At 42.0% G+C, this 27,126-nt stretch overlaps 1 protein-coding gene across 1 annotated transcript; it reads right to left on the bottom strand.

Annotated features, from left to right (window-relative positions):
* Positions 1 to 1,043: 1,043 nt before the first annotated feature.
* ZBTB10 (zinc finger and BTB domain containing 10) lies at positions 1,044 to 26,898 on the bottom strand. Its single transcript, XM_081013353.1, has 5 exons — positions 25,906 to 26,898; positions 14,145 to 15,036; positions 7,193 to 7,327; positions 3,456 to 3,628; positions 1,044 to 2,395 (listed from the first exon to the last, which is right to left on the bottom strand). The coding sequence occupies exons 1-5, from the start codon at positions 26,881 to 26,883 to the stop codon at positions 2,090 to 2,092; spliced, it is 2,484 nt and encodes an 827-aa protein (XP_080869479.1). The 5' UTR covers positions 26,884 to 26,898; the 3' UTR covers positions 1,044 to 2,089.
* Between the last annotated feature and the right edge of the window lie 228 nt (positions 26,899 to 27,126).

The raw sequence follows: 27,126 nt of genomic DNA on the forward strand, positions 1-27,126 counted from the left end.
TAGGTGGATTTTGGATATATATATATATATATATATCTTTTTATATATATATAGATCTACCAATTGTAAACTATTTTAAGGGGAATAAATGGGGAGGAAGAATCTTTATACTATAACTTACATATTCACAGAGCAGAACATTTACTTAACGTTTAAAATACTTCCCATTCATATTATCTTTGCCCACTATTTTCTACTTTGGACCCCACCAGAATTACACATTACTCATTTCAGTCTAGAACGAGAATAAGATGTATTCAGTTTTTTAAAAGTAAAACGCAAGAGCTACCCATCTGTCAGGTTTACAGTGATGTGGATTCTACCAATGAAGGTTTTGGATAGAAAAGGTTATACATTTTAATACCCATATAATCTCTGTTTCATCCTGCAGAAACAGTGTCTAACATTAAGCCATTGTTGTATTGAAAGAAGGGATAATAAAGCCGTCTCTTTAAATATATATATATATATATCTACTTCAATCAGATGGAGCACCATTAAGATTCCATCTGTCAAAGCAATTAAGTTTACCACACAACTACCATAATTTAGTTATCAGATATAAAATAGGAAAATATACTCATTTTAAAGTTAAACTCAAATATGGTGACCCCTCAACTTATATAATACAGTACTATCACACTGGCCTAGCTATGTGTTATGGTAAATGCTGTGCATATTTATTCATTGTGACATAGAAATATATTGAATGCAGGTAGCATTCAGGTAGCTCACTTGCATTCAGGCTAGTTGAAATTGAGAATTCTAAGCATAAAAAGGTGCAATACCCTCCCTTCCCTCAGAAAAAGGCCTGAAATCATTGGTACAATATAACAAGTTTAGAAAAGATTTATGGCTACAAAAATTCAAGTTTCAATATCTCATCCAAAAACAGAAGCAAAGAGCATTGGGGATAAATAGCTCTAGCAGTTATACTAACAAATACCATTTTTTTTAAAAAAAAAAGTTCCAGCAAATTAAGCTGCCAATTAAAATGTAGTTTGGTATATAAAAGAACCCCCAAAATAGGAGAGAAGCAAAAGTTCATTTTGTGTTCACTTTAATGAAGAGCAATGGGGCACAAAAAAGAAAGAAAAATGACAGCCTCATGTCTAATTTTCCACATAACAAAAATAGACAAAAGCAGACAAATTGGGTTGAACTATTTAAACCAAAAAAAAAAAAAAGCCAATTACATTTACTTCTGTGACACTCCTCAGATTCTAGGACTCTATGCTTTGTGATGGACTGAGGTATACAGTAGTGAATAAAAATGATAGCCAATAGGAATAGTGCTAAGAAAACATAAATTAAAACATGGGTAGCCATGCCAGAAAGTGTCTAATATAAAGTTATTTAAGTGACAAGGAGAAATTTACTTCATTCCAATCACAATCCTCCTTGTAGCTTTAAGTCATTATTGTATTTTTGGTGAAAAGTAGCTTTATGCAAACTCAAGATATCAAAAACCAGAAAGTCAGTAAATTAAATATCAATGATTAAGTTCTCCAGGACTTGTCAGCTAAACCACATCCTGACAAAACTAAAAGACTTAGCTTCATGTCATCAAGATGCTGATATTTAAACCATTGAGGGGAAGGCAAGGGAGGTGCAGCAAAATCCCCTTTCAGGAAACATGAGCCGCTAGCCCAAATTAGCTGCATTTTGTTCACAATGCAGTCCAAACTATGATTGGAATCTCAATGGAGTCAACTCCAAAGATTGCAATTTGCTTCATTCGTGTTAAAGAACACATGGATGTGTAACACAAGCACAGTTATTACTATGCTTGATTAGGACCCAAATAGCTATATCCTATAAATAATAAAAAATACATTTCTTTTGATAATTGACTGTAGATGTGAGGACTCTATAATTCAACCAAATGGCTGTATGCTTTACAGTCCTGTGCAAATATCTTAAAAAAATTAATAATCCTTTTTTTGCTATAAGGCTTTGACCCTACGATTTTCACAGCAACATAACTTCCATCCAGCCTGTACCATGTTTCCAAGCCTTCAGTCCAAAAATTCAACATGGTCAATCCATGTGACGTCCAAATAAAGCATCTTAAGAAGATCAAGCCACCTCAGTCTTCTAAAGGCACAGAGACTTCCCCAGATTCATCCCATCGAGTCTGGTCGTTCTGTTCTTCTACATCATCAGGCAGCTCTTCGTCAGCCTCCCCCACTTCATTTTCTTCAAACTCTTCATCTCTAGGAAAATCTGTGTCCTGTACCTGGTCTACTCCTTCTTGCCCTCCTGGTTGAGATTTATCTGCACAGTCAACGCACACACCATAACGTCGAGATCCATGTCTTATTCCAACACTGGCTGCTAGCATGAAAATCTTCTTACACACCATACATTTGTACTTTTTATCCTTTTTGTGAACCTGCACAAGAGGAATCAGTGTCAATAAGTCACTTATGTTTCATATCAATCATAATTTGCTTTGACCACTGCTATTAATCCAAATTATAGTTTCACACATTTTGTATTAACTCTTTCAAAGCATGAACTCGAACTATTAATAGTAGACCCAAAATGTTGAATTTCACAAGACGTCAGAAATACACCAGTGTTTCTGTAGTACAGTTAACTCACAACTTACGTACATTTAATGTTCAAGCATTCAGCTTTACGTGCCTGGAATTTTTTTTAAAAAATATTTTAAAGAGGGAGAGTTTATGGGAAAAAGACTTTGGCAATCTCACCCACCTTTGAACCCACTGTGCCTTGACTATACATTATTTTGGCTTTGCGTACCATCCCCATAACATAACTCTCATGTAAGTTGAGAGTCACCTCTGTAACTACAATAGCTATTGTCATTGTTATACTAGATACCTGACTTAAACTACAAAAACACTTTTATTCCTTACTGAATCCAGAGTTTATGTTTAACTATGCTATTCCTGGGCAGTGATTTAGAAAAGTATCAAAACCAGAAAGCAACTTTCTGGAAATACAAGTAATTAAAACACAATTTTATTACAAGCAGAACAGCTTAGCTGTCTTATTGCCAGTGTGCACCAATATTACTTACTACAGCGAATGCTCAGACAGTTTTAGACAAGTAACACAAGCCTGAGCCTTCCTTCCAGCCCCAGAGCTGCAGAGGAAGAAAGACAATTCCCTCTCCCCAGCCCTGCATGACAACCCTATGACACTACTCTCTAAAATATTATGACAGGGCAATGACCTGAAAGTTCAAGGTCTCAGAAAGTGAATGTTGCAACTGTGCATTAATTTGGCAGAAGTCTGCAACCCTAACCCCATTTACTGGGGAGTAAGCCCCACTGAATTCAACAGGACTTGCTTTTGAGTAGATATGGTTAGGATTACACTGTTAAACACATTAGATTGAAGAATTATAGACAAGTAAAAATTATTATCCACCACACCAAGCTCTCCTCAACAGTTCACTATAGTAATTTAAAGCTGTTACATACCAAGGAATGCCTTTTAACATGTTCTCTACGAGTAAATAGCTTTCCACAAATGTCACAGCTGAAAGATCTCACTCCTGTATGAATGAGCAAATGTCTCTTTAGTGTTCTTCTGTATTTGGCTACGTAGTTACAGTGTGGACACTTCAGTTTGTTCATGATTAAAGAAGAGTCACCTAAAAATCCAAACACAAACAAATTTAATAAGTAGCAATTTGACACTTAGAGTTGGTCATGTCCACTGATTCAACATGTCTTCCCAGAGTACATCTAGTTGAAGAAAGCCCTATAAACGCAGAAGAATCATATACAAGAAAAAAGACATGGTGACCATACAAATATCAACCGATAATATAGCAACACACAAAAAGTGCTTCATGACCAATATGCAGATGTTACTGAAATCTTTTGTAGTTGGTTATTATTATCATTATTCCTGTAGGAGAGCAGATGGGAAAGGAGTAAGTCAGAAGGCAGGGTCAAAAATCTTCAAGACCTATCCAGAGAAGAGAACCATCTCAAATTCGGCCTGAATATCTACCCTTAGGTAGAAAGTTGGGTTTCTCTGGAGCTCTCTGGCTTCTTTGCCTCTTCTCTTCTTCCCCCTTCTCTAAATAGAAGAGTTTCACACTTCAGGCACTCTTTGTCCACCATCAATTCTGGATGCAATAACAACACTTGTTTTTTGGTGCCTCAGTGACACTGGAGATGGAGTTTATCCAACTTGATTACTAAGAGTCAGTATGAGTTTCTCAAAAACAAGTCACACCAGATGAGTCTCATTTCTTTTTCTTATACAGAGTGTTACAGGCTTGATGGATCAAGGGAATGCTTTGGACATAGTATATCTTGATTTCTGACAAAGTCCCCCATGATGTTCTTGCACAGAATATCATGGTAAAATGGGCTGTTAAGGCGATTTCTAGCTGGTTGATAGACTGAACCCAAAGAGTGCTCATTAATGATTACTTATGAACCTGGAAAAAAAGGGCAAGTGAGGTGTCACGGGGTTCTGTCCTGGGCCTGTTGTTGTTCAACGTCTTTATAAATGACTCGGATGAAGGAATTGAAAGGATGCTCATCATATTTGCAGATGACACCAAACTCGGAGGGGGTAGCTAATGCTGCTGGAGACAGAATCAAGATTCAAGATGACAACAGGTTGGAGAACTGGGCAGAAACTAACAAAATGAATTTCAGTAGGGACAAATGTAAGGTTCTGCACTTAGGCAGGAAGAACCAGGTGCACAAATATAAGGTGGGTGACACATGGCTTACTAGCAGTACATGTGAAAAGGATCTAGGGGTCTTAGTGGACCACAAGATTAACGTGAGTCATCAGTGTGATGCAGCAGCAAAAAAAACCTAATGCTATTCTAGGCTGCATCAACAGAAGTATAGAGTCCACATCAAGGCAAGTAATAGTCCCACTTTATTCTGCCTTGGTCACACCACACCTGGAATACTGTGTCCAGTTCTGGGCACGACAATTTAAGAAGGATGTTGACAAACTAGAATGTGCAGAGGAGGGGAATCAAGATGATCAAGAGTTCTGGAAACCAAACCTTATGAGGAGCGGTTGAAGGAGTTGGGTATGTTTAACCTGGAAAAGAGACTGGGAGGAGATACGATAGCCATCTTCAAATATCTCAAGGGCTGTCACAAGAGTGAACAAGCAGGTTTTCTCCTGCACTGGAACTAATGGCTTCAAGTTACAAGAAAGGGGATTCCAACTAAACATCAGGAAGAACTTTCTGACAGTAAGAGCTATTTGACAGTGGAACAGACTCCTTCCAGAGGTTGTGGACTCTCCTTCCTTGGAAGTTTTTAAGCAAATATTGCATGGCCATCTCTCATGGATGCTTTAGCCAAGATTCCTGCCTTGCAGGGGGTTGGACTAGATGACCCTCAGGGTCACTTCCAACTCTACAATTCTATGAACTTGGAGACTTAATAATATCTGTTGACCCTGTTTTAGTTCTGGCTTGCATATCAGATGAAAGAATACCAATGCAATGTTCTTCTCTTGGGCTTTACCTGCACCTTCCTAAAAACTGAATGGAATATGTATATCAGACATGGCTGACCAATTCAGCCTGAGAGCAGCATTACACATGCATACCACATACATAGGGGCACAACACACAGGTATTTTATTTTTTTATTTATTTATTTACGGCTATTAGCCCATAAAGTATGTACAAACATAAAAGCACAGAGGCATAAAGACCGATATATTCGGCACCAGAAGGTGAACACCATGATGCAGGGGTGGGTCATTGAGCAGAGCCAGATAACAGCTTGGGGCCCGGAGAGCTCCAGGGGACGGATCCCAGAAAAAGGAAAACTGAAGACGAGATCCGACATGCACTCTCTTCAAAACTGTCCGATTAGTTTTTGATGTTGTTGTTTTTGGTGGTTTTTGTGTGTGAGATAACCGCATTCAGGAATCTCGCTACCTGCAGAGTTACAGAAGGATCTGTATCCTGCAAAAGTAGTGCGGCATGTGACTCAGCAGGCCTGCCAACCAAGCGCAGTAAAGCAGGACCCAGGAATTTAGTCCTGGCTATGCTATGTAGGGGACAGTTGAACATTATATGTGGGAGAGAATCAACAGTTTTCCCGTCACACACGCATAGCGGAGACACCAAACCCTTGGAAAATCTGTGGCTCAGCAGGTTCGATGGAAGGACATTGAACCTTGCACGAATAAATGCAAGTCGGTGTGGTACAGATGAAAGAGATGACATGTATGATGGAAGGCCAAGTGGTGGGGTTATTCCGTGATACCTGGGGGAGCAGACACCCCCACCCCCGGCGAGGTTGTGTTGATTTTCAATGTCTGCTAATCTTTGCTCAATAAGTCTTTTGGCTGAGCGTAAGTTCATCTTTAAGGAGTCCGCTGGGGAAATTCCGATGCTCAGAAGTTTGGCATGGATTTTTCCTATCCACGGATTGACAAAGTCGTCCCGCCAGAGGCACTGAAAAAGGTAATGGTCGGGAAGCCTATGCCAGCTGGACAGCCAATAACCAAAGACTTGCTTCCAGATGACAGTCTCCAATGATGCAATCCTTAACTCCAGACGTATGGCTGCGTGCACAACACACAGGCATGTAGTCTCCAAGCTCACCATTGCTTCATCTCAGATCCTATAAGCAAGTGGAGATCTGCATCCCCACTGTCTCACTTGTCTGGGCAGAGACTGAAACCTTTCTACTCACCACTGGCCATCTCTATCTGCTCTTTCACTGTTAATCAATTATTACTGCAAGTGTTAGCTGTTTCCGCAAGCAGTGACTACTCCCAAATATTATTGTGAGAGACCATATTTCAGAGCTGGTGGTCACCAGTGCCACCTAGTGACTTCAAATGGAGAACAAGATTAAAGCAACATTGTAGTTCATCAACAGACAGAAAAAAGTTCCCAAGTATCATAGATACTGTCTATGAGCTTAATTCGCTCCGGAGGTCTGTTCTTAACCTGAAACAGTTCTTAACCTGAAGCACCACTTTAGCTAATGGGGCCTCCCACTGCCGCCGCACTGCCATTGTGCGATTTCTGTTCTCAACCTGAAGCAAAGTTCTTAACCCAATGTACTATTTCTGGGTTAGCGGAGTCTGTAACCTGAAGTGTATGTAACCCAGGGCACCACTGTAGTAAGACAGTTATTTTGCTTCCTGGTGAAAGTTAGAAATCACAAATATAAGAAGAGTAATTGCATAGATACTTAATACTTGCCATTTTCCCAGGTTTCTTTTGGCCAGGATTCAGGCAACAAGCCATACTTGAAATCGTTTGAAGAACCTGGTAATCCAAACTTGAAATCACTTGAGATACCAGGAAACATTCCAAACTTGAAATCATTTGAGGTACCTGTTGAAAGATGTTATAGGAGAAAATTATATAAAAAATATTAAGTACACATGATTACTTTATCTATACAGTAGCCTGTAAAGAATGGTAGATATTATTTTAAATGAAGACATTTTTTAAAAATTCTATCTTTGGCAGAAGCCACTGTGAAGTTGTGAGACTTGTATACTGATGCACAGGCACAGTGGTCATGAACTGGCATTTAGCTAAGCCTGAGTACAAACCCTGCAACAGGTGAAGGTGGGTGGGTAGTGAAACAAACTGTACGTCACTGTCAGTGGCTAGACAGATTTCTTTACCCGCTCAGAGGAACAGCCTGACAACCTGTACTGCCACAATATTGTGGCAGGCAAGCACAGACTGATGAAAAACAAAACCAAAGTGACTTTCCACAATCCATTTTTTATGGGAGGGTTGCAAGGACAAAGAACTCCCTATAGCTTTTCATTTGTTACGTTTTTCATGCTGATCTTCCTCCCAAAGGCATGCCTGGTTGCATACAGGCAATCAAATCAAATAAAGACTCCTAAAAATTGTAGCAAGTGAGGAAGTAGTAACAGTTTTGGAAGGACCTGCATTTACCCAACATTTCTCCCCCAAAGCTGGTAGCAGAAGAGGTGCTATCAAAAAGGATCTAAAATATGGCAGGAACAACAGAAACTCTCTCCTGAAGTCCTCACCACACTAAGCACTTGTGGTTTTACATTACAGGCACACTATCAAATAAAGCTCCTCAGCAGTCATTCCCACCTACCACATTCAAGAGAAAATCCAAGCAGCAAACAGATAGTAGATCTGCAACTGAAACTAATTCATCCTGGGAGATAAGTGAAACTCAGCCTCCACAGATGAACTTGGACCTAAACAGCCACACCTACTAAAATGGTTGTACACAATGTGCAAAGGGAAAGGAGGTGCACTTGAGCATTCAGCTAAAGTACCTGGTCATTTGTGCACAGCCCAATAAGCTGCATTTCAGGATCTAACCGCATTACCTGCAGCCCAAGCAGTATCACTATAGTAAATACCTTCCCTCACCACAAGCTACTGTAAGCTTCCAACAATGCTCTCAGAAGTCAATGTACCTAGAACCAATCAGGATGCAGCAGACTACAGCAGCATGGGAGCATCTTCTCTCCATATGCTGCTGCCCTAACATATTGCCACCAGTGTTCGAAACTCCCACTGTTCTCTAGGCACAGTTTGTAACACAGAATCTCATTAATGTGAGCAGTTTCTGAGCTCTGGGTGCAGTACTGCGTCTAAGATGTCAGACTGAAACTGCCACTGCTGGAAGGAAAGGAGGACCTTTTTCTGCCTCCCCACTTCCAGCCACTCTCTGAAGACTGGAGAAGGGACCCTCACAAGAATATTAGGGGGACGGGTAGGGGAAGTATGGCTTTGTTTTTTGCAGTCTTCAGATGAGGACTAGACCATGTGAAAAATGAACATAAGACTTTATCTGCAGTTCATTCATTTTCAGCTTTGTATTCTTGTTATAAAAAAGTGTGCCTAGACACTCTGTTATGGCGCCCATAAAATAGATTTAAGGTGCCATTTAGCTCCTAGCTTTCATATCTCAGTTTCTAACACTGATTGCTACTAGTAAGTGTCAATAAAAGTCTTACCATATATGAAATCCTCTTACTCCCACAGGCACATGAATACACCTTCTTACTTATTGGCCAGTACAAGTAAGATCTTGAGCAGAAAGCATAATTCTATGGTAAAGCTAATGCTCCACAAGCCAAAGTCCCAAGTTTGATTTCCACTGTCTCTGGCAACTGAGGCCTGTTCCAGGAACATTCAATACTGTATAATGGATTAGCTCTGCTTTCCTCGGCTATTTCTATCAGCAATTTAAGCTTGTAACTGCCATTTTTAGCTACCCTGGAATAATTTTACCTGCCCTGGGCTTCTTTTAGAGTATGGACAGGAAGAAATAGTAGTAGTAAGTAACAACATTTTAACCCTTTCATCCTGGCAATATCATTCCAATGGCAATCATGCATGAGGATCCTGAGGTGCTGGTCTGGGGACTATGATTGACTGTAGTTACAGAGTATACTTCTATTCAATGGTAAACCAAATCAAGTGGGAAAATACTGTTAAAAGCAAGATACCTAGTTATACTAAGAGTAGACCCACTTAAATCAACAGACTTAAGTTTTTTTTAAAAAAATCTGCTGCTGATTCATTAAGGCACTTTTAGTTGATTAAACTTTTAAAAATGATTAACACTGCAAGTCTAGATTTTACCCAAACAGTATAAATCAAAAGTTTCTGCTAACTTGAAATATATTTATTTTAGCCTTTCCAAGATTGCTGCAACAATTCTTTAATAATTAAAAGAGCTAGAGCAAATGGTACTTTGCTGCCACAACAGTGACAGAAATACTTACCGTATATAAGCCGACCCGAACATAAGCTGAGGCACCTAATTTTAGCACAAAAAACTGGGAAACCTTAATAACTCGAGTATAAGCCAGTTCACCACACCACAAACCTGGCAGCGGCGGAGGAAGAACAAACAGCCCGAAAGGGCTGCTTTCGGGCTGCTCGTTCCTCTTCCGCCACCACCGACAGCGGCAAAGGCAGAGGAGGAAGGAGCAGCCCGAAAGGACCCTCACTCGAGTATAAGCCGAGGGGGGCTTTTTCAGCATAAAAAATGTGCTGAAAAATTTGGCTTATACTCAAGTATATTTTATTTTATTGTCTTGCAATGAAGAAACCACAGGTCTTCAAATTGACTCTTTGGAGTGCATGACCTGCAGTTTGCACACCAGTTGTCACCTATGTTGCTTCACTATGAGTATGCACCCCGTAAGCCACTGGGCTGCCTGGATCTGCAAATGTAGCGGAAAGCATCTCCGTGCAATCATGTGAATATCCTACATCAAATTCACTGTCCCACAGGCTTACCAGATGAGATACAAGGCCACTAAAATTATTTATAAAAGCTAACAAAAACTCCTTAGAATAGTAAGTTTCCATCAGAAGGGAAATTGTGTCCAAGATACAAATCTTGACCCGGTAGCATTTTGTCTATAACAAAGGCATTTTACATCCCTGTCTCCCCAGACACTCCCCCATTTATATAAATGAATGAAAAATCCAATACAAACTCAGCAATATGCAACACCACACTTGTTTGCTATGGCACGTAGGCATCAAGCCTGCTGAAATCCTCTATATCATATTGAAATCACTGTGGCTTTCAACAAAGGCCTTCAACAATTTAGCCAAGAAGACTGTTAGGCAGCAAACTGGACAAATCCGTAACAGAGTCCCCATTCTAAGTGTGATCCCTAGAAAAATAAAATTCATTTGAAACTGAAAGCCAACTTCACAAAACTGTATCCTGCATATTACAGCAACCACAATCATCACCTCCACGCTAAGCACTGAATATTTACCCAAACAGGAACTAGCCAATATAGGTTCAGTAGTCTTACACAGAAAAAGTGTTGGCAATGCAGCCCAAGTTAGCAAGATGATCCATTCCTAGCCATAAACACGGCACGAACGCACCGGCAGCTGGTATCAGGCCAACAGTCCAAATATTCCAAGTCTTCGTATCATTTAACCCATCCTTCAACATTATATCCACACAAATATATAACTGGCATAGGTTTGACCCTGCCATCTCTCCACCACAGAATTAGATTCCAATTTATGTATTAGTTTTCATTCAAAAATACATCTTAGTAGGAATTATCCAGCCAGGGCTTAATAATTCTTAAGAAGAGGTCATCCCTGTTTAGAAACACCAGAAAAAGTAGGTGTCCAGAAATTTTAGCTGTGGATCAGTCCTTGCTTTCAGGTCAGCACTGTCCTGCCCATTTTTCTTCAGAAGGAAATGTGTGGGTTTATCACATATAAAATGAGATGTTGCTATTTCCCTTCTTCTAAAGAATTCAGGGGAATGGGAAGAATCTTCTCTCTGTGCGCTAAGATGTATAGAAAGTCTGATGGAATGCAATTCTCTTACTGCTAACTAACACCTGTAACAAAACAAATTACTGTCAACCCCCAATTTGTGCAGGGGTTGAGTTTCTGCCCCCCCTCCACGTAAGCCCCCCCTCACCCCACCCCTCTGCCCAGCCATTTCTGGGTTGCAGCAATGCATGTGTGCACTGAACAAGCGTAGAATGGCCACTGCCTAAACACTCTCGCATTTTGCACCAGATACAAAGACTAAAAGTAGAAGAAACTGTTTCAAACTTTCTCCAAAGCAGACCTGAAAGTGAGACACAAGATCCCATTCCTCCTCTAAATACCAGTTGTCTCCTGTGCTCAACATGATTTAAAAAATAAATAAATAAATAAACCTACACCTCCATATTTCATGCTGGAAATCTGGATTAGTAGGCATTATTTTCCTCTGTAGGTGTGGTCATTGACAGAATTCAGTTTATGGTCACTATTGGTGGCGATATGGAAATGTTTGCAGGCCCAGTGGGGAAAATGTTTAAATTTTCTCATAGATTTTTGACTGTGTTCTGGAATCTTAAAACGTTTTAACCTACTCTAAGGACAGATACCACGGAAAGAATGATGGTACCGATATTACCATGGTATGTTGCATATTAAGCTAATCTCTGAACAAGAAAGTACAAGACGATGGATTATTCAAGTTAAAAGTAATAGCAACATGTAAAGTAATCTTACATGTCAATTGCTTAATTATCTCACAGAATCCCTTAAGGACCTACATCATTGTACATGTGAATGTACAAATGAAAATGATTTAAACATTTAAATGCACAGAACACTCAAGGCACAGCTGCATGAGCTTTGCAATTTTCAGAACAAGAAAAGCAAAATTTTGCAAAAAAAGAAAGTTAAAAATCAGCACACGTTTAGTCTGAATAAATAAGTCAGCATGTAATAGCCATATAAAATGGGTAGGGTATCAAATGCCTATCCACTAAAAAACCGACTGAACCCTTCTGGCTATGAATATTTCATCAGCCTGAATAACTAAATTTAAAACAGGTAGATTTAATTTTATGTTAATTTTGCAGGCAATGCAAAACAGTCTTTTTCCATGCAAAATAAACACCAGTTTGTTGCAATACTACAAATAGCTACTGATAGATGCTATACAAATAGATACTGATGTTCTGATAGACTATTCCGATAGGTCATACTCCAACGTAAAGGGGACAGAAGAATGTAGTCTCATTCTTGAGGACTGTTTGTATCATGACCTGAATATATACTCACACAGTTAAGTCGGCAAGTCAACCTAGGATTTAGGAAGAGTAAATATTTTGAGTGTGTACTGAGAAGCACTAGATGAGCAAATGTGTTGTACAGATGACTCACAATTTGCATGGGGGGTAGGTTCCAGGAACTACAAGAAAAGCCAAAATCGCCTATAGCCAGAATGACCCCAGAACTGCCCCCACACGACCATCACTACCTGTGTGAGACCTTCTCAGAGCCCAGCAAGGAAGAGCTCTTAAAACAGAACTTTCCAAACTTTTTACGTTGGTGACACACGTTTTAGACATGCATCATTTTGTAACACAGTAATTCAGTTTTACTAGCAAACAGGAGGTTAACTAACCCCTTTCCAGCCCGAGGAGGAGGGCGGGGAGCATTTGCATGACAGTGCAGCCAACACACTTAACGTTTCAGGACAGTTTGGAAAGCTTTGCCTTAAAAGCTCTTTCTAAGACAGAAAAACCTGGCTCAGGGAAGATTTCACATGAGCTCTAGAGATCATTGCAAGATAGGCTAGTTTCAACACACTCAACATATCCTCCATCCAGACAAGGAAGAGGTATTATCAGAGTGCAAGGACACATGCAAGCTAGGCAAGAACAAATGCTTCCTGATAATTGTTATATAAAACAATGTACTCCTGAGTGTTTCAGACTCTTCCATCTTCTGCAGGACATGAAAGTAACTGGTCTAATGCAGAAATATACACCAAATCAATGAACAATCTAACATGAGCCAAAAGTTACTTCTTAGAAACTGGTTTTAATTGGCGAAAAAATGAAAAATACATATTTAAGAAAAAGCCTGCCGCACACCAGCAGATAAAAAGGTCTTTGGTGGTAATGTGAACCCTGTCAGGAGCTATAATGCCAGGAACCCATATGATGAAATAGTAGCCTATTCAGAACAAAGTGCAAACACATAGGACTGGAAAGCTAGAACATTTAAAATTGCTGCATCCACAATCTTGGTCATGTCATTAAGTCAAAATCTTCACCATTATTATAATTTAAAACACAGAAATGGTGTTAAGATGCCTATCCAGTAATTTCTCCTTAAATATGTGATCTTGGAAAGACAAATTTAATAACCAATATAAAATAATTACCTATGTGACTTAAGAACGCTGAAGCAGTGGGCAACTATGAAAGGAAGCAGCCTTTCAGAAGCAAACAACATCTACACCTTTTGTGGCACTGAAAAGTCAGATTGCCCCACCATCTCGCTTTAAGGGTTGGCCCATTTTAAATCAAATTATAAAACCAACTGCCATTCCCGCTTTTACTTATAAAAGGCTCGAGTGTCTCAGAGCAGCACAGCAAAGGAAGCATTATTTAAGAGTCCTTGGCACCCCTACCTTAAATGTATCACTTCTAAGACACAGAACAAAGCGGTTGCTACAATAAAATAAATCTAATTTTAAAATTAAACTAGCCTAAATTGGAAAAGTGTGTTATAGAGGAACAAGTTTACACCCAGACAGCACATTTTACTCCATGTGAGAAGTTGTTCTAAACAGATTTACGACAAGTCAATGAATTTAACAAACCATGGTGCTTAGGAAAACTATGCTACTAGTATTTACCTGCTTCTTCTTTGATAAACTGCAAGTCGTCTTCTGGATATTGGACCGATGATTGAGTAGCTGCACATTCTTCTAATGTTTCTTCATTATTGGGTGGTATATTGTAAACAAACCTTTTAGCAGTTTGGTTTTTCCTTCTTGCTTTTCCAGGTTCTTGAAGCGATTGTCCCTGTGAGCTCATATCATTCCATACGAATACCTTTCCCTCACCTTGAGATTCATTTTCAGCCATTTCAGGTGAGCTGTCCTGGACCCAATCATGCATTTGGTAATTTTCAGATTGGCTCTCATCTATGCAGTAGCCATCATTTTCAGTTTTTATACTGCTTGCCAAGTTAGTAAGATTTCGTGTGGCCCAAAAACTAGCAACTTTCTGATCCCTTGAAGACAATCCATCCCTGCTAACAGACCTTCTATTGTAATCCACAACAACAGCTTCTGGGGCTTCTGATTTTATACTTATATTTAAGGCATCTTTGATAAAATTGCGACAGGATTGGACAACCTCTGTCATTTGAAGGTAGCTGGCCACTGACATTACTTCAATTGCATTCTGGCTTGTAAGCACAAGGTTGCCAGAATATAGGAAGTCCAAGATGACAGAGAAGCCTTGAACAGCAACAACATCTAAGTAGGTAACAGTGGTTTGGTTACGGCTTTCTTTGTTTGTAAAGCAATATAGAGTCTTGAAGAAACGGCTGCCTGCAACCAGGATGTTTTTGTGAGCCCTGAAGACCTTTCCACTCACTACAATATGAACATCACAAAGAATGCCCTTTTTTCTCTGCTCATTTAGTTCTTGTAATAGTTGATAGCAGTAAGAGTTCTCATTTGGCCTAATGTTGTAATCACAATCTCTCTCATTAGCCAATTCCGATGTTACTTCAGATTCCTGTAATTGAGAATGGAGAAATTAAGAAGTTAGCATCTAAGTACTGACTTTTTGGTTTTAAGTTCCAAATGAATAAGACTATTTTTTTATTTATTTCTAACTTCCCAATTAAATAAGTATTTTGTTTAGTGCTCAGCCCACTGCCGCCCCATCGTTCAGTTCAACAAAACATACACTTAAAAAGTGGTGTCATGCAGCCAATACAAATCAAGGATTCTCAACTATTTCAACTCATTATTTCTTGACTCTATGGTAAACTTTACTACCAACTGGATTAGAAATGCCTTTTTGATAACAAGCAGGTAAGCTATATTAAGGATACAACCTCATGCTGTTTCCAGCTGCTTAGGAGAAACAGGCACTGTTCCCTCACTGAAGAATGCAATTGCACTTAGAATCACGAGTTGGAAGGGACCACCAAGGGTCATCTAGTCCAACCCCCTGCAATGCAGGAATCTCAACTAAAGCATCCATGACAGATGGCCATCCAAGCTCTGCTTAAAAGCCTCCAAGAAAGGGGAGTCCACAACCTCTCAAGGGGAGTCCACCAGCTCTTACTGTCAGAATGTTCTTCCTGATGTTTAGTTGGAATCTCCTTTCTTGTAACTTGAAGCCATTGCTCCTCCAGAGCAGGAGAAAAAAATCTTCCACCATGTGACAGCTCTTTAGATATTTGAAGATGGCTATCATATCTCCTCTCAGTCTCCCCTTTTCCAGGCTAAACATACTCAACTCCTTTAACAGCTCCTCATAAGACTTGGTTTCCAGAACCCTTGATCATCTTGACTGCCCTCCTCTGCACATTCTAGTTTGTCAACATCCTTCTTAAATTGTGGTGCCCAGAACTGGACATGGTATTCCAGGTGTGGTGTGACCAAGGCAGAATAAAGGGGACTATTACTTGCCTTGATGTGGACTCTATACTTCTGTTGATGCAGCCTAGAATATCATTAGCTTTTTCTGCTGCTGCATCACACTGTTGACTCATGTTAAGCTTGTGGTCCACAAGGCACCTAGGCTTCTGCCTGCCTTTTGTTCCTACTGAAATTCACATTGTTGGTTTGGGCCCAGTTCTCCATTCACTCTGCTAAGGTCATATTGAATCCCAATTCTGTATTCAACAGCATCAGCTACCTCTCCAAGTTTGGTGTCATCTGCCAATCTGATGAGCATTATCTCAGTTTTTTCATCAATGACTTCAAAATAAGGTGATTAATCCTTTGCTATAGAAATAAAACTCAGCCAAGCACACACTGCAAGGAGTGTCTACTCATCCCTGCTTCACTTCTAGATAGTCCCAGCATAAGTCCATTGGCCATTCATGATACAGCCTACAATATTTCCCTTCCAAGCCAGGAACTATGGACTCAAATCAGGAACACCAAGAAGAGTCCAAAATGGGCCTCTCGTAAGCCTCATTCACTTGCACTAACAAGGCAATTCTCACATATGCTAGCTAACAGAACTACTAAAAGGGGAGAGCAATATTCCCAGGTGTTCTTAATCAACAGCATTTTTTCCTATCTCTTTCCAGCCTCCTATTCTCTCCATTCCTAGCTAGCACAGTGAACAAGTATATATTCCCTGTTCCCTCTGCACCCAAGGTTTTTCACAAGCTTTCCTCCAAAATTTATGGGCTGAGTTTTTAGATTGCCTGCCACCTTAGTCATATCTAACAAACTGAAGGGGAAATTGAAGGGGAAATATTTATATAAATATAAATAGGACAATTTTATATCTCGATTAACAAGGCAGTTATAATAAGGAGCCAGGAAGGAGTGGAGCAGCAGTTCCACTGGCACATCCAAAGCCCTGCTGACCCGCATTAGCCAGGGTGCGCATGTGCTGCTGTTTTTAAATTAATTTTTGCTATACTAGCTCCAGGCTAGAGTAACCAAGGATGAAGCCCTTGAAGTGACCCATGGAGCTTTTGATCCTGTGGATCAAAGTCAGAGTTTACTGACACAGCAGAGCCCCCTCACAAGTGGGGTTCCTCTCACCCTCAGCCAAAACACCCTCATCCTCCATCCCACAAATTAATAGTCAGTGGTGCCTTTCTTCCTTGCACAAGTTACACACCCAGAAAAAGTATAGATGATTCCACTGTCTTTGCCCACCAAACCAATAATCTCAGTTAACACAATTATGGGTATCAACTAACACTCCCTCAAAAGCAATGGGACTAGAACTCTTTGTATCCTAGGCAGAAAGAGGACGGGGGTGGGGGGGGGAGAGTAACAGTAGCACACACATACACCTTTGATACTCACCTGAAGGCAACTGTTAGTTGCTGCAAAATGCTACATCAATTTCACCTTTGTCATGCACACTTTCAACCTAATCTGTCCTGTGCAGCAGCTCTACACACCAGAAGTTGGTGGTTGCTCTAGCAACACAAACCCATGTTGATATATGGGTATAAAGCCAGAGGCTGGGATGTGAACCCAGTTACAGTAACTGCTGTATCATCTAATAACTTGATACAGCTGGTAATAGGATACAGCTGAAAACGTATGACAATGTAAGCAATGCATTTGTTAATTGGAGCACAATTAATTCAGGATTCAGCAACCAAAACCTGACTTTGGCTTGTTCCCAAAGTGCCCCATGCTTGAGCAATAGATATTTTGTGGTTTTATTATTCATTTGCTATTATCATTCAAGTCTTGATGATTACCTTATTTCTTTTTTAAAAATCTCAGTATACATATTGGAGAACATGTGACAAAAATACAAGTAAGACCTGATGTCAGTGTCAATATAGCACCTGAAAAAAGTTACTATTAATGTAAGAACTATCCCCAAATGGGACAGTTGCATATTCCTGCATTGCAGGGGGTTGGACTCAATGATCCTCAGGGTCCTTTCCAACTCTACAATTCTATGATACTTTGTAATAAGTGATCCTAAAGCAGTATCATGCTAAACAATTCTTCTTTAAAAACTCATGTGCCAAAGGTATTTTCTAGAAATTTAGTTACCAATTACTAATTCGTGGGGTGCAACAAGAGCAGTAGCAGATCTTGATTGCACATGGAAAGGGACGTACTATACCTTGTGGTAAGAGTGGCTCAGAACGCTGCCCAACTGCCAAATAGGATTAGAAACTGGCTCAATCTCTGTATTACAACAAGCTATGACTACCAGTAACTATGACTATGCCACTGCAGCTCTAATGCTGTACTATAATGAATGCTAACTAGTGAAGATGCAGGCAAGCCTAATGGTGAGTAACCCAAATCCCAAATTGTCAACTCATGTCTGAACTTGGATCAGTTACCACAAAACAGCCCAATACCAGAATTCTTTGTAAGAATCTAGCAAGCAGTAAGTAGTAATAATAATAATAATAATAATAATAATAATAATACATTTTTATTTGTATCCTGCCCTCCCCAGCCGAAGCCGGGCTCAGAGCGGCTAACAACAAGTAAAAATAGCACAGTGTACATAAAATCACACAGCCAATTAATTAACATACATTCTAAAATCAATTAAGAATCAAATTAATGGCAACCATTGGGTTAGGGTTCTATGAGGATTACAGAAGGAGAGAGGGGGTTAGACTGTGCCTTGGCCAAAGGCCTGGCGGAACAGCTCTATCTTGCAGGCCCTGCGGAAAGATGTCAAGTCCTACAGGGCCCTAGTCTCTTGTGACAGAATGTTCCACCAGATTGGGGCCATGGCCAAAAAAGCCCTGGCTCTGGTCGAGGCCAGCCTAACCTCCCTGTGGCCCAGGATCTCAAAGATGCTTTTATTTGAAGACCGTAAGGTCCTCCATGGGACATACAGTCATACCTCGGGTTACGAACGCTGCAGGTTGCGGACCGCAGTGAACCGGGAAGTACCAGAACAGGTTACTTCCAGGTTTCGGTGCTTGTGCATGCACATAAGCGCAAAAATGACATCACACACATGCGCAGAAGTGCCAAATCGCATCACACGTGTACGCAGATGTGGCGCTGCAGGTTGCGAACATGCCTCCCGCATGGATCACGTTTGCAACCTGAGGTATGACTGTACCAGGAGAGGCGGTCCCGTAGGTATGATGGTCCTAGGCCGTATAGGGCTTTAAAGGTTAAAACCAGCACCTTAAACCTGATCCTGCACTCCACCGGGAGCCAGTGCAGCTGGTATAGCACCAGGTGAATGTGATTCCGGGGCGAGGACCCCATAAGGAGTCTCATCGCGGCATTCTGCACCCGCTGGAGTTTCTGGGTCTGTCTCAAGGGAAGCCCCACAATAGAGTGAGTTACAATAATCAAGCCTGGAGGTGACCGTCACGTGGATCACAGTGGCTATGTCAGGGTGAGAGAGGTAAGGAGCCAACCGCTTAGCTTGGTGGAGACGAAAAAATGCCGCCTTTGTTATAGCTGCAACCTGTGCCTCCATAGAAAGGGAGGTGTCAAAGATTATACCCAAACTCTTAACAGGGCCCTGGCACTAATTGCGCCCCCAAAAGATATGGGAGTTGGCCCCCCAATCCCATATCGTCCCGACCCAGCCAAAGGGCCTCTGTCTTCGAAGGATTTAAGTTCAACCGGCTCCCACGTAACCATCCAATCACAGCTTCCAAACATTTGATCAGTGTGTCTGGGGTCAAGTCAGGATGGCCATCCATCAACAGGTAGAGTTGGGTGTCATCAGCATAGTGATGGCAACCCAAATCAAAACTCCGGACAAGCTGGGCGAGGGGGCACATAAAGATGTTGAAAAGCATCGGGGAAGAGTATCGCACCCTGCGGCACTCCACATCCCAAGGAGTGGCGTGATGACAGTTTCTCCCCCCCCCCCAAGCGCCACCCTCTGTCCCCGACCAGAGAGAAATGAGCGCAGCCATTGAAGGGCTGTGTCCTGGATCCCCACGTTGGCAATGCGGTGGTACTAGGTTAACATGCAGACAAAATCAACAGTGAACTAAAACCACTGAGCTACCATTTACTGCTTAATCCTATGGTCTTTGGAAGACCTATATTTATTCATTTCTTCTGCAAGTTGACCTACATTTGTTCTTTTCTTATGCAACTTAATCATTGAAAGGCAAGGTACAAATCTGTAATTGGTAGCAGGGTTAGAAATTCAGATGGCACCTTAAATTTAGGTTACAGTTGCCACAATGGAATGTCTAAGTACCATTTTTTCATGCAATGAAATTTATTATTATTATTATTGCTTTCATTTCTATACCACTTTATATTTGAAAGCAAAAATTTCAAAGTTTACAACACATTAAAACATCAAATCAAACAATTCAGAATAAAACAAATTCAAGCTTCAAAAAAAGTATTTCAGATCCTTCTCTAAGTGACATTTTGTTTAATTTATATAGCTGCCCCATAGCAGTAGTACCCTAGGAAGCCAGGGAGGTGTGGTGGTTAAAGTGTTGGACTAAGACATGGGAGCTGAGGATTCAAATCCCCACTCAGTCATGAAGCTCACTGGGTGACCTTTGGCCAGTCACAGCCTCTTAGGGCTACCTCACAGGCTTGTTGTACAGATTAACTGGGGGGAGGGTTTAAACCATGCACTCCTTAGAGAAAAAGGTGGGATATAAATACAATAAATAAGCTCTTCTGTTTACCTGCTTAAGAAAGCTGGAGAGGCCAGCCAGATGGAGATGTCAGTCGCCAACCTGGCATCCAGAGATCTCCACGTGGTCAGTTAGACCTGCTCCAGTCACAAAATGCACCTGGCGGATTTCTAACTCTGATTGGTAGAATAGACTTTTTATAGAAAAATATTAAGTACAGTCTTTCCCTCCAAGACAAAATGCTCCTTTTCATTCAGAATCCACAAGTCAACATAGGTTTTAAAAAGAAAAAGGTAAAACAGTCAACAAGGCCGATGGGATTATTTTCTTTCCCAGCAAAGAGCTGACACTTAAAACTATGGCAGATTTTGAAATATTTTCTTCACACCCAATTATATAGAAACAATATAAATAATTTCATGTCAGCGCTGGTCTTCAGCTGTGATTTCCACATTTTTAATTTTTAAAAAAATCTATTTTTTATTTATGAAGTTAGCAGTTATACCACACTGTTGACCACTACAGTTTACATTTTAACTTTAATATGTGATACAGTTACTTACATCACAATCCTATACATGTCTTGGAGGCAAGTCCCAGTAAGTTCAATGGTGCTTACTTCCAAGAGACAAATTATAAGACTGGAGCCCTAGAATTTCAGCTAAACAGGATAGCTACACCCCACTGCACCTCTCTAGATATGTATGCCAAGACATCTACATAAAAAAATAGAAAATATTAAAACATAAGTGTACAATTTCATTAGAAATGCACAGAGTATAAATATACCACACCTCTGCTTTCCAGCCACTAACAAGCCTTGTGACTCAGTCATATTTGGGCTAGAAAACTGGGCATGGGTTTTTTTGCTGTATTTTATTAATTACTGACATTTTTAAATATTATATATTGTAGGGGGTTTTTTGTAAGCCAGCCCGGAAATATTTAATGATGGATGACAATAGAATAGAATAGAATAGAATAGAATAGAAAAATAAAACACAGCTATGTTTAGTGCACCCAAAGGTTAACATTTAATTGTCAGTCTGCAAACAGAGGGTGGTATTCAACAAAGTTTCATTAGCCATAGAATTTCTGGCTGCGCAATGAAACTTCCTCTCCTTCTCCTCTCCATGTGCACCCAAATGTGTTCTGGGAGTTCCCCCAATACTCCAGAACAGATCTGGAGAATGCATGGAGGGAAGGAGAGGGAGGTTTTCCTGCACAGCCAGAAATCCACTTCACCGGATACTGCCCACAGCAACAGGACTTACCCTTTCTCTCCCCTGCAGCCCCACAAAACTGATACAGAATTGGGGACTCTCCAGAGCAGGAAGGGCTGCTGTGTGTGCAGGCTAGAGAGGAGGAAGGGAAAGTTCATCCATGCAACCCTGGATTTCACCCAAGCAATTTCACAAGTATTGTTTGTTATTGTGTGTCTGATTTCTGAAGTGGTTTACAATGCATGGACAGGGAAGGGGTTGGGTCTGTTCTTTACACTAAGCTAACTAAACACACAGCTTCATGAACCCTAGGCACTAGAAATTTAGAAGCAAAGATGATAGTAACAGAAGCTGAAGATCATTTAGTTTTCAGGTTAAAGAACTTTAGCTCCTGCTGAGCACAAAGCCTACATATTCAGGCAGAAGTGTGCCATGCGCTTTTCCAAGTGCTACACTGGAAAGAGAACAGAAATCCTACTTGTCTTACTTCTCATAACTGAAAATCATCCAAAAAAAAGCATAATGAAATTTTCTTTGTAATGTGCTGTTGTGATAATCACACATCACCTTTTCTAGACAAGGCAAAGTTTTTACCTAGACATTTGACAAAGGGAAACAAGTGAATGGATGCCATACATTCTACAAGAAAATTCAGATTGCTTTTTTATACTGCAGCTCCCTCAAATGTCTGTGAAATGCAAGGTGAAATATAAGATGTGCAAACGGGAGGATTTTAATTAGCTTAACAACCTAATCCTCAAACAGATCTTCAGACACAAGCCCAAGAGATTTGGAGACTAACGCCCTACATCTATTTTCAGGATCCTTAAACTGAAGAGAGATCAGCTTCCTGTGCCTATTTAAACTATTATACCCCATATACTCCACTGCATGAGTCTAAACCAGCTTTCTCAATCTGTTGCCCTCACAATGCCTTGGAGTACAACTCCCATCAGCCCAACTGGCATGGCTATGAGGAAAACTTCTGCATTTTACATAATTAAGTATGGAATAAGGAAAGCAACAACTACACTAATTGGAGCTGCTCATGTTTTACTTTGAGGGGGAAATTATTTGTTAGGCTTCCCAGATATGCTACCTACAGGGAAAAATATAACCACTAAAGTTCAAATAGAAAGAAAGAGATATAAGACTTATGGAAAATATCTCCCAAGCAAAATGTATTCAAGTCATTTAGAAGGAATCAGAACAATGACTTCCCATATCTGAGACTCCTGTAAACTTGAAACTACAGCTGTTACCCACCACTATCTCAGTGCTGAAATACAATAGCTGTTATAAAGAAATTAGAATATGTTAACTATTGAAATGCTAATGTTTAAGGACATACTCTGTAGGACACATTGCTTTCACTAGTCTCCAACACTCTATTCATTAAGATCAGTACTGCTACAGATTAGAAACAGTTTTTCAGCTGTTTTTCAGCAGGTTGATACAAATACAGCCACCAGTGAATATTTCCTTTCCTTTAATCACAGGGAAGAATTTTATAGTTAAAAGACTGAAAAGATGCACAGTGCATAGAAAGCACGAAACCAAGCTCTGGGTGTTTGAAAGGTATACTGTCCTTTTTCCAGCACAAAAGTTTCAAGCAGGAAATCCTAGAAGTTTATAAAATTGAAAAGGCATTTATTCAATAGTGCTTAAAGTCTAAGTGACTATCCATGCTAAAAGCAGTAGGAACATGTAGCACACAAAGACAGAAGTCAATAGAGAAGGTCACAAATTTAAGCTGGCCTTCAAAGCCAATCATCATTACTATGACCTTGCCCCTTAAGTACCAAATATTGTACTGTTCTGAGGCAAGCACCTTCAAAAACAAAGCCCAAACGCAGTGAAAACAATCCTTATTTCCAGCTCCAAGCTCAGGAAAGCAGAGGTGTCTACATTCTGCTTCATAAATTACCTCCTAGGCACCTGTACAGAGATTTCCCTGCCCTAATCCTGAGACTGGAGTTGTAAAGGAACTGCCAGTATTGCTTCCTCTATTTCTCCCTCCCATCCCTCCACCAATTGGGGGGGGGGGGGCAGACACAACAACCACCTCCATTCCCAGCACCTGTCAACAACAGGTAATGTGCTGCCCATTCCCCAGCTCCCTCTTCAATTGCAATTGGTCCAGAAGAGAAGAGGCAGGAGTGTGTTGATAAAGGTCAGATGCAGCTCATCTGTCCAGCACTCACTGGTTCTGGCAAGGAGGCAAGAACATACCAGTGATTTTTTTTGGGGGGTGGGGAGGTGCTGGCCTACCATGCTTAGGGTGAAAGTCTATTTATGGGCCCCCCAGATGAGAATGTTTTGGAGCCTGCCTATGCACAGGCCCTATACCCATTCCAGCCTCTCTAGTACTGCCCTACTAACCCAAATGAGGTAAGAGGCACACTCACACCAAGACATGGAATGGTAGGAAAAGACTGTTGTGGTTACATATATTCTGTAATATGCACGCAAGTTTTAGGGGAACTGCGATAACTTTGAACACTGTCTTCCACATGGCCAATTTCAGTTTCTCAGTTATGAAGATCCTTGTGCTGTCTTATGCCAGGAATGGAAGACCTGTGGCCCTCAGACATTGATTGCTGGGCTGTTTAACTTCCATTCTACTAGTCATACTGACTGGGAGCAACAAAATCTGGAGGCCCCGGGGCTCCTACCCTTGCCTTAGGCCAAGTCACTAGCCATAAGCTAGCTCCAGTCCCATCTAATAACGGGACTTTGAATGTGCACAACCATCAGATGACCGCATGATTCAGATGTACATGGGCATCTGTTTCATTCACATATCCCTTAGCTGATTCTCCTAACCAATCTTAAATTATTTTTATGAAACTAGAAACGCTATTCTGAATTCCTAGAAATGTAAAAAATTCTACTTCACCACTATTTTAATAAATGTAGAACCAAACATACTATGTAGATATTTAATCATCTATATCCAGGTTTGCAGATGCAAAAGTGTCATGTGCAACTAATTTCAGTATCAGTTTTACATCTGGAAAGCTGAGGGAATTTCTAAAGTTTGATAGTATCTAGGAATACAGAATATTCCTATTGGAGTAGGCTAAGCAACTAATGTAATATTGCAAACCTGAACAAAAGCTTCTACGCAACTCACTTGGTTTCATCAATATTCTACACATAACCATTGCACTGAAGATAATGAAAGCCACTCAAAGCATCCTTCAGAACTATTTATAAACTATCTGCTGTCTTTGTGTGGGGGAAAATTACACCTTTCACAAAACTCTAAGAGCTCTTCAAAGTTTCATTTCACCCAATTAGACCTAATGTGGTGTAGTGGTCAGTGTTACACTAGGATCTGGGGGACCAGGGTTCAAATCCCCACTCTGCCATGAAGCTCACTAAGTGACCATGAGCCAGTCACTGCCTCTCAGCCTAACCTACTTCACAGGGTTGTTGTGGGGATTAAATGAGGACAGAAAGAACAATGTGCATCATATTGAGCTCCTTGGAGATAAAGGTGGGATATAGTGCAATAAATAAATTTCAGTATTATTTACAGATTTTTCCAACTGTGGTTATTTGTGTTTTTGAAGCATAGGGCGCTCTGTGTTAAAGCATCATATATGCACCTTGATCCAGGGCCTATGTGGTGGTACAAAGACAAATGTGCACTTTACATTTGCACAGGGATCAACTGCAGAGGTTACTGCCTGCCAGGAAAACCTTACTTGTGTCTTCCCCATCTTTTACATTGGAGAAATAGATTGGAGAAACAAGTAATTACCATACAGGAAGCTATTATACAAGGTAAATATTATGGCAGCTCACAATGTTAAAAGGTTATGTGGCAGTCGGTAAAGCTTCTAAACAAAACTAACAGACAAGTCAGCTTGAAAACAGAAGGCAGAATAATCTGCTTACTGGAGACAGAAGGTGAACAGAGTACAATGTGCCCTCAAACCCAGGCTATAGGGGAGAGGAGAATCCATTTAAAGCAGCTCGCACACGTGGGCACGCTGCCTCGCACGAGACTCCCCAAAGGAGAGATGCCCCCCCCCAGCCCTGACCCCCACATCAGCCGCCGCCCCCCGTAGAACACACTGCTCCCCCCCCCGCCCTGATTCTACTGACCTGCTCAGCAGTGACAGGCTCGTTGAGGCGGTGCTCGGTGGAGATGTGGTGCCTGAGAAGGAGGGCGCGCTTGTAGTTGCGAGTGCCCTTGCAGAGCTCGTCGTGCCCTCCGCCGCCGTTGCTGCCGCCGTCCGCGGAGGCGTTCGTGGAGGCGGCGGCGGCGCACCAGGCACAGGACACGAGTCCGGTTTGCTGGCAGTACTGCAGCCACGGGAACTCCTTGAGCCAGGCGCTCTGGAAGGAGACGTGCAGCTTCTGCAGAAGGGACTTGGGCCGGGCCGCCAGCGGGAAGTGCTGGATGCTTTCCCCCTCCCCCGCGCCCACGCTGCTGACCTCCGCCTCGTCTCCCCCGGACCGCCTGCTGCTGCTGCAGCTGCCGCCCTCGGCGCCGCTGCCATCGCCCAGGCTGCCCCCCTCGCCGTCCTCCTCGTCCTCGCTGCTGTCGCTCAGCGACCCCCCGTCCTGCACCAGGTCTTTCCCCTCCAGCACGCCCACGAGCTCCAGGTCCTCCTCCTCGCCGCCGCCGCCGCCGCCGCCGCCGGCCCCCCGCCCGTTCAACGGCCGCCGCGGCCAGGCCGCCCCCTCGCAGCCATTGTTCGCCGACGCCGAGCCCCCGCCGCGGAAGGCCAAGGTCCGGCGGTTCCTCTCGGCGAACATGGGGCCCACCGGGGCGGCAGCGACCGGCGCGTCGGCGCCCACCGAGTTCGGAGGAGTGGTGGGCAAGAGCAGGAGGTCCTTCCCGGCGGCGTCCGTGGCCTCCAGCTCAGGCACATCGAACTCCACCGTCTCCAGCTCCACTTCCTCCTCCACCCCCTGGCCGTTCAGCTGCTCGGCCTCCTGGCGGACCCAGGCCTCGCTCGCGCCGCCGCCCCCGTTAGCCGTCGGGACGCCGCCTCCCGCAACAGCGGCGGCGGCGGCCGCGCTGACCAGGCCGCCCCCCCGGAACGCCAAGGTCCTGCGGTTCATCTCGGCGAACATGGCGGGCGAGCGCGCGCGCGCCCCCCGCCCGCCTGCTTCCCCACCGCCCTCGCCCCCCTCCCTCTCTCTTCCCGCCGCGCGCCCAACTGTCGCCCGCCCCCCTCCCTCCCCTCCTAACCGACCGCGGTGACGGGTAAAGACGACGGAGGCAGCGAGCCTTCGCGGTTAGGTTCCAGTCAGCCTTCCCGAGTAATTAAAAAAAAGAAAGGGCGAGGGGGGGGAGGCTGAAATCTTATCCCGGCG

The sequence above is a fragment of the Podarcis pityusensis genome, assembly GCF_964106645.2.
Source record: "Podarcis pityusensis genome assembly, chromosome: 7".
Lineage (NCBI taxonomy): Eukaryota > Metazoa > Chordata > Lepidosauria > Squamata > Lacertidae > Podarcis > Podarcis pityusensis.